Source organism: Xiphophorus hellerii, chromosome 20, assembly GCF_003331165.1.
Source record: "Xiphophorus hellerii strain 12219 chromosome 20, Xiphophorus_hellerii-4.1, whole genome shotgun sequence".
In the NCBI taxonomy this organism is placed as follows: domain Eukaryota; kingdom Metazoa; phylum Chordata; class Actinopteri; order Cyprinodontiformes; family Poeciliidae; genus Xiphophorus; species Xiphophorus hellerii.
Genome location: NC_045691.1, coordinates 15,272,748 through 15,287,105, shown reverse-complemented (window position 1 = coordinate 15,287,105; position 14,358 = coordinate 15,272,748). Strand labels below are relative to the sequence as shown.

At 36.0% G+C, this 14,358-nt stretch overlaps 1 protein-coding gene across 1 annotated transcript in view; it reads left to right on the top strand.

Annotated features, from left to right (window-relative positions):
• Nucleotides 1-893: 893 nt before the first annotated feature.
• The window catches only part of gnai2b (guanine nucleotide binding protein (G protein), alpha inhibiting activity polypeptide 2b), a 40,123-nt gene continuing 26,658 nt past the window's right edge, over nt 894-14,358 (top strand). The window contains exon 1 of the mRNA XM_032549138.1: nt 894-1,011. Coding sequence (XP_032405029.1) covers nt 894-1,011 — 118 coding nt within the window. The remainder of the gene's footprint in view (nt 1,012-14,358) is intronic.

Sequence of the window (14,358 nt, the reverse complement as noted above, 5' to 3'; positions counted from 1 at the left end):
CCTTATCATAACTTGTCGAGGCTAAACTTATTTTAAGCTCTGTGGGTCATCATGACCCTGGCACTCTGCTGGCAATCACAATTCTCTATGCTTCCCTTTCATGTAGCAAGAAAGGTAGTAACCGGTTACTCTTAGGCGGAGAATTATGTTCAGCTAAATGCCACGTGATGGCGCTGTGCACTAGTTATTCCTGCGGCCTAATTACGTGCAAAGGCATTTCATAAACATGTGACGCACGGGCACCTTTGCCGTTTTAACAGTGGCTGAGCGGTTTCTGTATGACAGCAGCTATCGTTAGTGCTGTGTTTTTGTCGACCTATGGTCAGCAGAAATGCAGAGGAATGAGGCCGGAACAGCGCCCACTGCAGACCGCTCACAGCACTCCCCCTGACGTCTCTCCGCGCTGGCTCGTTTCCCACTAATTGGTTTCGCTCGGGCCAGTCCGTGGAGAGCTCACCTGCTTTTAATTGGACTATCGCGACAAGTTGCTGAACCGACGTCAACACAACCGGTTGACAACTTTTCGCGCGACGATATCTGAGGATTTTCGCGCGAGACTAATTGACTGCACCACGCAGGGACGCGCTGTTCAGCAGCAAACCAGGCTGACGAGACGAACGAGGGGAACGGGCGCAGGCTTCTCCAGCCAGTGCTTGGATGTATGGATGTAGGGAAGAGGGGGGTTGGAGCTTCTCGGCATGGACCAAATAGCTTCCAGTTGAGAGCAAAAGAGCAGGGACATTGATTTCATATATATATCAATAATCAGGAGTAGGGTATTTTCTCCCTACAAACCGCTCCATCTATTTCCCTGAAATCAGCAAAGATACATTTTTTAAAATATTTTTTTGTTTTTTTGCGCAAGTGGTCGGTGCGCCCCTGCCTCCGGATCCATGGGTTGCACTGTGAGTGCTGAGGATAAGGCTGCGGCGGAGAGGTCAAAGATGATTGACAAAAACCTCCGAGAAGATGGAGAGAAAGCAGCAAGAGAGGTGAAATTGCTTTTATTAGGTAGGTTACCTTGGGAGTTTGCTCCTGGGTTTATAATATTTAATGGGAGGACGTGTATATTCCCAAAGGAAAGCAAATCTCAAAAGGTTAAATTAGACTTTAATTTAAAACAAAAGCAGAAACAGAGTTAATTCTCTCTGGGTTTCATTTTATATTAGCAGATGCAGTATTAAAGTCACCCAAGAGTCACACTTGAACAGTATTTAAGATGCTATTAATTAGCCAACACAAATGTCCTGATTCCTGCAGATAAAGGCAGACATCATGTCAACAAGCTGTCCTGATTTGCTTCTCAGAGCTCTGAGTTGGCGTTTTTCCTAGAAAGCCTAATTTAATACAGCCAATGAAACCTGTGGACCAGGGCTAAACATTAACAGAGCCACCCACTGGCTCCACTATAACAAAAACACACCTGTCACTTTTACACACAGCTAGATTCAGTCCCAAGTGTTGACTAAAATCAGTCTGTTTTTATGAAAAGTATCCTGCAGCTTAGCGGCACAGTCCTTATTCTTCCCTTGGCCTTTTCCTCTCATACTGTATGTGCAAACACACTCAGGCAAACAGCCAACACACATCCTCCCACTCATCACCACATTCTCAGTTCCCCCTTGTTCTCCTCTGCTGTCTTTTCTTTCCATCAATAAGAGTCTAATATGTCTTTAAAAAAAAAAAAAAAAGATTCTAGGTTGTGGAAGGTTGTTTCTTCATTATGTGTAAAGGAGAGAGAATTTTATTTGAAGTGTCAAGATGTTTATAAGGGACTTGATCTAGGTATATGGTTAGTTGTTATGGTTTCATTAACCAGAAGCGTCAAAGATGGCTGCCTCTGTAATAACAAATGTTATTAGTAATAATGATACAAGTGTGTTAGTTGGAGATGCTTTTGATGGCAACATTCGGGGGGCCTAGGCGCTGTGCCCACACAAAGTAAAGCTCCTCCAAGCTGCACCCCTCCTCTGAAACCTTTCTTACTCAGCTCCTTCAGACTAGCAGCAGCAGCACTTAGCAAACACCTAAGTGGAACTGTGTTTCTTCTGTACTTATCATACTTCTTCTTAGTCCAGCGCTGCTAAGACTGGTGGTAAATGACATAATGAGGAGCATTCTTGTGATAACGTGCTGAAACCAATGTGCTGGAAAAAGTAGGACCTTCTTAAAGAAACAGAGGCCCGATTTCAAGGCCTCAAAATATGAAGTTGTGTTTGATATATGCAACATTTTTATATTTATAAAAAAGCTGAATGTAATATAATTGATTCTATTTCATAGCACAATCTGTCTTGAAAATACATATTTCCCCTCTAATATTTTGATTTAAAAGTCTTCATGTGTCATAGTAGAGGTTGTAGTAAAAAAAACAAATATTGTTCAGTATTCCATTTAAATTTTCTGTTGTCTGCTTACTGTGTGCTCTTTGTTGTTCCTCTGCAGAGCTCTGGTGATTTGTCTTTGGTTATTATTTCTGCTCTGAATGCACTTTTATTAAATAAAATATCTTCTCCTTGTCCCCCTGAAAAAAATCTCAGAAGAAGATGGGTAGCACCACATTGCTTACTCTGCCACAACAGATTTTCTACTGATGGAGATCTTCAGTAACAATAGTGCAATAATGGAAGGAAAACAAATTCATATTCATTTAAAAACAACAATACTACTGTTTTAACTCAGGAAGAGTTCAGAAACCAATGTTTGGTGGAATAACCAGGAGGTTTTCAATGGGTTTCAGTGCAGTGGGCTCTTCATTTTTTCTAGAGCTGTATATGTAAAAATGTTTTTGTTTTTTGTTGTTTGTTTTTTTTTTTTTACTGTTGGCTCATACTTCAAGAATAAAAATCTATCCAAAGATGACTGTCAGACTTCAGCAACAAGAGACAATCGAGTTCCGAATCAGTGGTCCCATTAGCATTAACTAATTCTAATCTCAGCCTTATTGATTGATGCATCTCTGTTAAATCATATTTCTTTTAGCTGATCTTGTGTCCTCTATTATCCATATCCAGCAGCAGTAAACAGCTATTGCTGCTAAAACATGGCTACATCTTGACGGCTGATTGTGCCCTTTCCTCACTTTGCTGTAGACCTGCTGTCACCTTGTCTGATTTCATACGCCATCATACTTGGCACACACACTTGAAAATCGGAGTGTGTACCTTAGATGTGCATGTGTGAGATATCAGGGATCCTGTTGTTAAAGGGTGACAGTAAAGTAAAAAGGTGACACCTCGGTGATGTGCACTGTGAGCAGTCACAGTAAATGTAACTGCTCATTTAAAGCATCAGTTTTCAATATTTTAAAATATGAAAACTGAAACTAGAGGTATATTGCTTGGTGTTTCTCTAAGTTGAAGTGTATCACTGGGACATTTATGTGTAAAATGGATTAGTTAACACTGATCAGGCTTTAATAGGTTGATATCAATTTTATTTAAAAATTCTGACTTAATGATTTTGACTTTTGGTATTTTAAGGACAGTAACAGCACACACAAATCTTTATCTTGTTCTATATAAGGAAATAGTATTTACTTTAGTAAATGTGTTAATGAATGTTGTTATAATGCAACTCCATCTCTTCTGTTTCTGTTTCACTTGTTTTCCAGAGTGTCAGTGACATAATTTGACAGCTTTAACATAATCACTGCTTTGACTAAATCCTTCCAATGTCACAATCCCAAAAAGTTTTGGAAACATTTAGTCTGTAAGAAGCTGTCTGACAAATTGGCACAAAACTACATCCTCACTGAATAACAACTTGCTCAAACAAAGAAGAAATGAAACATTGTTGGTTTGCAGATGGATGAAAAGCCTCTCTCAAACATACAGAGAGCTGACTGCATACTCTGCCTGATGCTTTGGCTGACGGTGTAAATATTTCACTATATGTCCAGAGGAATTATATCAAACCCATTTTGCTCAATATTAATGGGTATGTGCAGGACAGCTTTTTGGCAGGGTGCATTGACTCCTCATATCCTTTTCTTAAACGATATACCAACAGTTTTACAATTCCGGGGTTTTTTGTAGGTACTGTTTTTTTTGTTTTTTTTTAGGAAATTGCTAAAACGTCAGGAAACTAGAAGCTCAACCCATCTCAAGATGAAACCACATTATTAAATAACTGATCTTATGAAGATCAAAAAATGGCTTGATCTTTGGCATATGCATAGACGTAATGTATCAGTTTTTATTTTCCATGTACATTAATACAAATTGATATAGTAGATCTTCATCTGTCCATGTCTTTGATTTTCAATACAGAAACCGAATGGAAGGTCAATTAAAAGTTGACAGAAGGAACTGACTGAACATAGGAAAAAAATAGTTATTTTTTGGATTAATCTCTTTCCCAAAAATACATGTATGAAATGAATGGCTAACTGCCAGGCCTCTGTGGAGCTGAATGACTGATCAGCCATTTTATTCAGGCTTGTAGAGGAATACATGGACTTGACTTGGGCGCTCTGTTACGAGCGCAGAATACAATACTTACAAATCATATACCACAAGTTTAACAGAATTTTCAAAGTAATCATTTATTATTTCAAGAAGAAATAAAGAGTTTATGACTGACATAACTCTCCTCAGATAATTATAACAGATTACAACCAAGTGGAATCCACTGTTTTATTACTATCTAAACAATATAAAACAAGAACTTGTATAGTTTTACAGTTGGCAGAATTCTGTGAATTCTCACTCGTCTTCATTCCTTTAAAACCTCCTAAATCACCATCCACTGCATCTAACTTCTTAATTCCCTCCTCAACAAGGCAAAAGTATAATAATGGTCCTTCATAGACATTACTCACCTCTCAACAGAGAAGAGAGCTCAGAGTATGAGACTGTCCATCTTGAGATGACAACTTCACAATTACCTACTTATTGAAAGAATGTACTCATTGACTATTAGTCACGTCTCTGGTGAATACCAATAAGTCATCAGGAAATGCGTGCATATGCTGATCTAGCAAGAAATAACTGGTAAGGCTTTCAGACCTTGGAATAAGTTTTACTTTGAATTGTGAAGAATATTTGCAAAAACACTTTTTTTCCCCTAATGAGAGAGTTCTCGGTAACAGGTTCATGTTTCAGGCTCCATGCATGTGTTGGGCCTTATTTTGTCTGTGAATGAGATTATGCCTGAGGTGGCTCAGCCGTGTGTCTGCTCACCCTGATGAAGTGGGAAGTGATCTCCGGATATTTCCTGAGGCAGGATGGAGGTTTATCACACCCTGGAAGAGTGTCATGTTTTGTATTTGTGTATTTCTACAGTGTTTAAGTTAAGAGCTGCAGTAATATACAGTATTGAATGACATTGCAATATCAATGTGTGCAATTTGGCAATCACAATAAACTCTCTCAATGCTGTATTTAGTAGGATATTATAAGTTATATGAATGCAAATTCTTCATGCCAATGATATTTTAAGTTGGTTGGACAGCCTTTACACTCAATGCTTCCGCTTGATATGATTTTAGAGGCTAAGATGCAAAAGCTCAAGGCGAATGATGGGAGCATGTAGGATAGTTGCAATTAATGACATTTGCTTAACTTTGTACTTTGCATCATAGTATGAGACTAGCCAAAATAAAATAAAAACTACATTACTCTAATTTCAGTTTTGAAGTATGTTGATCTATATTACTAACATATTATGTAGTTGCTCCTTTTCAGTTTTAGATAAACTCTTAGATCATGTGTTATACTTTTGTTCATATTATTTTTATTTTATATTATGAAACTACCATTTTTATCTCAATTTTATCACCCTGTGGGAATCTCATACTAATCCAACCTAGATTTGTCAGAGCACGAAAAGATGAAATCTACTACACAAGCATGATAAAACAGAAATAATATGCTGCAGACATAACCACATCACACATTAACAGCAGAGTCCCATTAACGTTAGTCCACAGATGTCAAATTGAAAGCCTACTGCAATAAAAGCAATAAATCTAAAGAGAACAGTATGTGCTGTATTCTGATGTGTATTGATATTTATTTAAAAATAAATCCTTCATAAAGGTTTCTCACTTAGTGGGTATATTTCTCAGCGACATTTATTCAAGGGCTTAATGTTTAAGCCATTTCTAAGTAATCTATGTAAGATCTATGCCATGCAGTTTCTGCTGTGGTTTCTAACCGCTGTTCAAAGTTATTTCTGTAGTCTTTGAAGTCATATTAAATTAATTACATGGGAGAAAAATGTAATTAACTTACTTTCAAAGCAGTTATCCATTTTATAATCAGTTGAAAACGATTCCCCCCATTTTATTATGCTTTGGACTTTTTTTTAATTCAGTTTAATTTCTTATTCACGCTTATTATTAGTTCCAGATATAATTTTAGAGATTTCAGTTTTTATTTTACACAGATCCCTAATACACTAAGTGCAGCATAAAACATAATTTACCCAATGTCAGAAAGTAGGAATAGGACGGTTAGTCACCATCACATTACCTGGACATCATCAGTCTCTAAAGCCTGTTGATGTAGGAGGTGCTGGATGTTCTGTAAGTTGGCATGACCTTCACTTCCTAATTGGTTCTGCACAAACACTCAGAAACCTTGTCAGTTTGATTAAGGGGTCAGAGGGAGTGATGGTGAAAAACAGGATTAGTGGTTGAGATAATAAGTGGTAGCAGCAGAGAACTGGTTTTTTTAAATGGATGCAACTCCTAACATGTTTTCTCTGTTTAAAAAAAAATCTGATTGTAGGTACATCCTGAGTTACAGGTACATCTCAGTAGGATAGAATATAGAATAATATAGAATAATGTCAAAGATAAATAAATTTTGTAATTAAGTTGAAAAACTGAAACTCGTACATGGATTCACTACACGCAAGGATGTAGTTGAATTGCTTGTTTCCGTTAATTTGAATGATTATCTGTGACAGTCATTGAAAATCCTACATTGTTTTTTTTTTTCTGAAATTTACATCAATAGAAGTAGATGGTTTTTGTAAAACAGAAATTATATTTTATGGCCAACTCACACAATCATGGGGAAGACTGCTGATTTGATAGTTGTTCAGTAGAAAACTTCTGTTAGGATTGTAAGCAACAAAAGTTAAATCCCTAAAGATGCTGGCTGTTCTCAGCGTATTCTTACATAATAATAGAGATTCTAATGTAAAGAAAAAAAATGTGGTAGAAATTGGTGTTCAATCAACACTTATGTATGCCAATGAGCTACATTTGGTGTCTTTAGTTTTTTGTTGTGGTTTTATTTTTCTAAATGCCATTGAAACAATTATATGCTAATGACTGTTCTAACCTTGATATATCTCCAGTAAGTAATGGTACATTGCCATAGTAGAACAGAATCCTAGTTTGCAGTGAATATTTGGCTTCCTATTTTAACCTCTGGTGGCTGAATTGAGAAACTATAGACAATGGTGATGGCAAGAAATGATATTCAACCTATTACATTACTGAATGATTTTAAAACACTACAGTGCAGCTGCAAACACTGATAGCCAGCTTGAAAATGTAAATTAAATCTTGGAATCTTGCCTTCATGCAAAGTGTCCTTATTAACTTTGCTGTTGGCCCTAAAATGTTCTGCATTTGAGAAAAACAAGGAGCAATGAAATGATAAAATCCTAAAGCAGCATTGTACAAAATTCAAGTTGGATGTAATTTGCAAAATTTACTACGAAATTGCAAAGAGTTCATAATCATAGATCATAAGATCCAGTTCTACCTAATTTAATAGTTTATTCACAAAGTATATTATGAGGTGCCCAGTAATGTAACCCTTTCTTAGCTGCTGTTGGTTACTGTTGCTTTGTCTGTTATATATAGTTTAAGCTAAATGAAACACAGGGAATGTGTTATTCATTTTAAATTACATTTAAATTTACATTTTAAATTCTTTGATATTCCTACCATTTTTTTGAATCCAAACCAATGTTAAAAAATGAAAAATCTAAACTTTTAATTGCTACTAAATATTTTATTCTATTGTACTGTATATTAACAGGACTTTTCCTACTGCACAACTGTATTACCTCTTGGGATTGTTTTATGCTCAATCCTCCAGCAGCCCTAAATCAATAGCTTGCTCCTAGTAGTAAAGATGTAAGAACACTTTAAAGCCAGCAGGCCACATAAAATCTACCCATTCCCTTTCATTTATCAACCTCTCCAAAAGCATTCATCTACATTTTGTTAGATGAATTTGCCTGAATTTGCTCACTGGCACAATGAGAATCTCATGCACAGAAGAGCAAACTGCAGGAGAGCAACTGCAGGGAAGGAAACTGTCACTGCTTCCCTAATTATCGTTCTTCAGAGGTTGGTGCAGAGGGAAACATTACCGGTTCAGGATATTACATCCATCGATCAGTCACACACTTTTACGTGCTCTAGACAAGATTGTTAATGTGGAACCATAAAAATCCCTTTTCCTCCCAGAAGTGGTAGATTGTAATAACGTGTCGTTTTGTGATATAGACTGTTAGTCACATTATGAATCTTCCACTGGATTCACTGTTTTCAGGTAGCAGGTAGAACATTTGATAAGCATAATTTGTGAAGGGGTTGGTTCTCCAAAGGATCTAACGCTGACCAAACGGAGATAATGAAACCTCCACAGACAGAGACCTTATTTAATACAGTAGCAGTTAAAGGTCAAAGTGCAGGATTTAGCAGGTTATCTGTTAAATCTGTTAACAGATTAATCAGATTAATCGGGTATTTTTTGCAAAACTTTAGAACTAAATAGAAGAAATAAAATAAATTTTTAAAAGAAAAGCTGTTCTTCCCAATGTGAATTTGAATCAAATTTGTGTAGATTTGTTTGTATTTTTGAGTAAAAGTCAATGTCATCCACTGAAAGTTTTCACTTTTATTTGTTGTAAATAAACAAAATCAAAAGCCCTGACAGGGAAAAAAAAATCCTGAAGGTTCCTTCCTGCGCTTTAAAGTCTCGTTTAATGAGATGACCGATAAAAAGGCAGGAGGTTTTGCCAGCTTTATGGTGACCCAGCATGGCCCCTCCTCCACCTTATTGCTAACTACTATGCTCTTAGACAAATTAAAATGTTTTCTTTTGGAAATGTAGTGTATTAATTCTATATTTGTATTTTTATTCTTTATAATTTAGTTCTGCAGATCAAAATAAAAACAAGTATGTTTTGGATATCATCATTTTAAGTATAATAATCAATGTTATTTTAGCAGCTTTTGTAAACTGTTGCTTTTCTGTGAGATTATACTGTACATTTTTTTTTCTAATTTTTGCTAAAACCTTGATGCCATATTTTTACTCATGGTCATCTAGCTCTTATTCTCGCACTGAACAGACTTTATGTGCCTTGAAATTACTTGAAATTTAAAATTGTAAGTATATGTTTATGATTTTATGCTCACTTTCTTGTACATCAACTTTAATTTTTGCAACATTTTATCCAAAATACACTGTTTCTCAGCTGTTGTTCTCAGCCAACAGCTGAGAAACAGAGAGAATATTTAAAAACCGGTGTGGCAAGATAGAACTTAAAGAAAGGAAGATGTATTTTATGATGTATCTTATGCAACATTTTAGCCAAAATACATTCCAAGATATGGCAAGAAATGCTAGATTTAGCAGTTTACCTAATGTCTAATGCTGTTTAAAGGTTCTGCTTCTGGAATCCAAACCCTGAGTTCGCTGTGATGGGAAAAGCTGGAATGATTTATGCATCAAAGAGCAGTTTCAAATTACAGAACTTTAATGTGGAAGCTCTGCTGCACTGTCTAGGCTTATGAATGGCTAGAATAAAGATGCAGGGGTCCTCTTACATCCTGCTAACAACTTTGAGGGAGCAGTTGACCCGTTCCTCTGCCTCACTCTCTGCCATAGGTTTTAAAGATCCGGCAAGAGGAATGCCGATGCAGCACTGCTACGGTGGAGGATCTGTCTGCTTTGCAGCAGTATGAACTCAATTCTTTCAGTAGCATTTACGATCTGCGGCTCTGCTGCAGACTCAATCAATTCCAGGCTCTATTTTCAAGGTCAGGCATTGATTTGACTTGCAGCTCATTCCAGGAAAAAGCTATCAGCTTCTAGTGCTCATTCATAATAAGAGAACTAAAGAGTGGCAACAAACTATTGCACTGCAGGCCATAAAGCCTTCTCTGTTGTAATGAAGTAATTATTTTCCTTTAAAAAATTAACGGATGGAATAGAAAACAAGCTGTTGAGGTAGTTGCTCCAACATGAAATGGAAAGATGAGCCAATGCTAGATGTATGTTTTTTTATTTTTATTTTATTATTTTTTTTCTTGAGAAGATAGTAAGTGTAATGAGAGGAGCAACAGTTTGGTGAAGTGACGGTGTAATTTAAACCTACAGACACAAATATTAAGCACATTAATAATGAAAAGACGGTTACAAAATCTGGCTGAAGGTACATAAATAATGTGGAAGCCTGCAAAGGATAACCATCAGCTAAGAAACTGAGAATTCCTTTCTTTAAGTGGGGCAAGGTACTTAAAGAAAGGAAGACGTATTTTATGAAGAATTGGGATGTAAACCAGACTAACGTCTTGGAAATCCAGGACTTTAATACTTAACAGAAAAGTGGTTGAACTAGTCATTATTTTCTTTTCCTTATCTGTTGTTGGGACAATTGATTGGAAGGTCTAGAAGGGGAAACCCCAACATACCTCTGACATCTCTCTAACTCTTCCTGGGGAGGTTATAAGCCATTGCCAGGCCAGAAGTCACATATAGAAGTGACAGCTGATTTATTTTAATGGAAAGGATCAGTGGTTTTACTCCCCATGTTGTCAAATCTTAACTACTAAATAGAGAAAGCTAAAGTCATGTGCTTGTATTTGTGGATCTTGCTCAATGTTTAGTCATAATCTATATCTCATCTCTATAAGATTTTAATGTATATGGAGCAGTAAACTTATATTATCCCTTAAACACGCTATTTGATTTAAAGCCCTCATCTTCCTATTAATTTCTTGCTGCCATTGGTTGTGCAATGACTCGTTAATAAGACACTGAAATGCAGAATCTCCTCAGCTAAATGCAGGAAATCATCCAAACCAGAGGGAATATTTCACCCTTTTCAAATCAACAATACTGCCTCCAACTTAGAGGAGCTGACTATCCTCCCAGCTGCTCACACACGGCTTTCTAATGCTTCAGTGCAATGTTGAAGATCATAGCCTTAAGAAACCAAAAATATCTCATCATCTGCAAGAAGCAGCAAGAATTAACTGAGGTTCTGTGACAAGACATCCTCACACAGCTTCTCAAGGTTCTGTCCATCAGGGTTATTTACATTTTATATTAATCATAAATGCTTGGTTTTAATGATTTAGATCCAGTCCTAATTTATAGGACTGAAAGCTCCAGAATTTCTAACATTGACATTTTGCATTTGTCAGGAGCCCTCTAGCTGTAGCTCATTATAGTTTTCCCAACCTGGCCCACTTTTTCCAGCTATTAAGGTTAGACCTGATTGGATTTAACCGTTGACTTTTGTTTTGATTGTTTTTGTCTCGTTTTGAAATTATTTACAAAAATGACAATCATTTTCTTTCTGTCATTCTGCAGGAGTTTACATTTACTTTTTGTCTAGTTTTGGATCACTGGAATGGATCAGGCAAAATCTTTGGGAACTTGTCTTTGAACACAAACACCAGATATTCAATAAGAGCTACTGCAGCAGCTTTACTCCTACATTATCTCCTCAAAGGTTATCTGTGAACACCAAAAAGCACATATAATTTAGTTTTAATGCTAACCTTTCTCTTTAACAAGATATAAACACATGTATATTCTAGGAGAGAAAAAATAGGACACCTTTTAACAGGCAGGAACACACCAAATTAAAGTCTGAGGTTTAAACAGGGCAAACCTATTAAGGATCTTCTCATCATGTTCAAATCATCTAAAATAATTTTGGACAGTTTAAGTGGGTAAAAATGTCACAATGTATGAAATTATCCTCAGAAAATGTCTTTTTTACAGTTAACCAAAAATGTAAAAAAAAAATGTTTTAATTTTTTTATTGTTTATTTAAATGTCTTTAATTTTTCATTATGATTAAAATCATATATCTTACTCTTCAAAATATGAGAGAAAAACATGCTACCGTTAATAGGATGTCAAATTATTTTTACAAACCTGCATGAGTCAATTCAAAGGGTTTGTTTCTTGTCCTTGTGGCCACTTTGAGCTTTTACAAAAGTTTAGTTTTTAGAGGTCAACATATGGACATAATTTTCAGGTAGCTGATTATTTCTCTCCATTATCAGCAGTCAATAAATTTATAATGAACCAGCTGCTGTTACACAAGCATTAAGGTGCCAGATTGAAATGATTAGATCTGAAGTCATCTTTTCCCACTCAGCAGAAATATACAGAGTATATTATGTCTGGGCAAAGTGGTAGGTTTAATATATGATGGACATTTTCTTTTTAAACCACATTATTGGTCTTTTAAAGTGTTTCTGCCATCATCTGGGACCTGTCTTTAAAATTCACCCTACTAAATCACCCAATGTTGCTTTTGCAGTAGCAGATCTTGTAGACTTATATAAGTCGGCACTTTCAAAAATTTACTCTCCAGTGGGAAGCAATATAATAAAGTACTGCATGGTTTTATGGTCCTTCAAAGACTGCAGCCAATGCCCAGCACTTCTGACACCTCATCATTTTGAAAGTATGTGTGGAGAAAATATAGGCAGAAGCATAGAAAGCTGTGAGAGAAAGCAGAATTATTGCAAGGTAAACACCAGCTGTGGTGGTTTGATGCATGAAGAATGACTATTCAGTGAGCCATGTGGGACGCTTCAGTTGTCACATCATGAATTATGTGAGAGCAATTTCAGAATAAGTGAAATTTTAACTCCAATCCATTTCTATTTATTAAGCTCCTTAACAGAACCAGCAGTGGACCACAGTGCTGTATAGCTAAAATAGGTAAGAACAACAAAACAGTGCTCAATAAAATAACTAAAACCACACAATAAATAAGTAACACCCTAATAATTTCTAGTGTAAAAATATGATACGAAAAGATTTGTATTTATACTGTTTAGTGAAAATATTTCATTGATTTTGTTGTAAGAAATGAGGACATTCCAAATTGAGAAGCATAAATACATTTTGCCATTACATATTTAAACTTTTATGCAAATGTAAGCAGGTAATTATTTTTCCCATAATTAAGACTCATTATTTTATTGATTTGAAAAATCCATGCTTTTGGTATCAGAAACAAACTTTTTAGTTTAGCTAAATTACATAGCAAGCAGTATTGCTTCTATACGCAATAATGTTTTTGCATTCTGAGGAAATTACAAATTAGAAATAATGGTTAATCCTAATAAATCAAAATGTTTTTCTCAAGTTTATACAAACTATCCTTGTTACTGTAAATAAATTAACACAATTACTCAGAAATGTTAGCCGCTCCCATGCACCACTGCTATTACTTACCTGTCCATACACTCTAATATCAGAATCAGCTTTCCAGGTTTGTGCCCACAAACAAGAAATTTCCTTCAGTTCCACTTGGCTTTCAATAGACATCAAACATATAAACAAACTGAAAAGGTTAAGTAAAAATAAGTTTTCTGTCTTGTAAATATATATATTTACAAAGAGGAAGACAAGGTTGAGTTTGTGAAAGTATGCCTGGTATTGATCTGAGCTCTCTGACATAAGTGTTCATTAGATAGACGGCCTAGGGAAAGAAACCGTCTCTGTGATGACTGCCTGTTGAAAATAGTGTTCTGTTGCACCAACCTGACAATAAAAGTCTTTAACAGGTTCTTTACAGGATGTGTGAGGTCTGCAGAGACATTAGCTTCCCTTTTCCTGACCCTAACCTTTGACAAGCCTTGGATGGAGGGAAGGTCAGGCCTGATCCTCTCTGTAGATCTTATAGAATACTGTAGGATAGCATGTTAGAAAATGTATCACCACAAGAACTTTGATGATGGATCTCACTTGATAAATCACTCTATTAGAGTTAAAATTGTTTTGTCACACCCAAGTGTTGCTGAAAAAGGAGTCACGCACATTAAAGCGACCGATAGCTGTCGCTTTAACAGCTTCAGAAAACTTCTATTTATCAGAAATCTCATGGCAAATGAAAGCCTTCGTGTTTTTTATCATCTGCTAAAAGCTAATTATAACATCATTTTGACCATTTGTTTAAAGAGCTTGCACACGGTGAGTGCTGTAACCAGCAATCGATATGCTTTCACTTCATTAGTGTAATTAAGAGGGTCTTTGGGAAAGCTGAGTACACATTGATTTCCTTCTGAATTACTTATCTGATTAGTTTTCTGAATGGTACATGACACTTCTAATAGCCCGTCTCCCA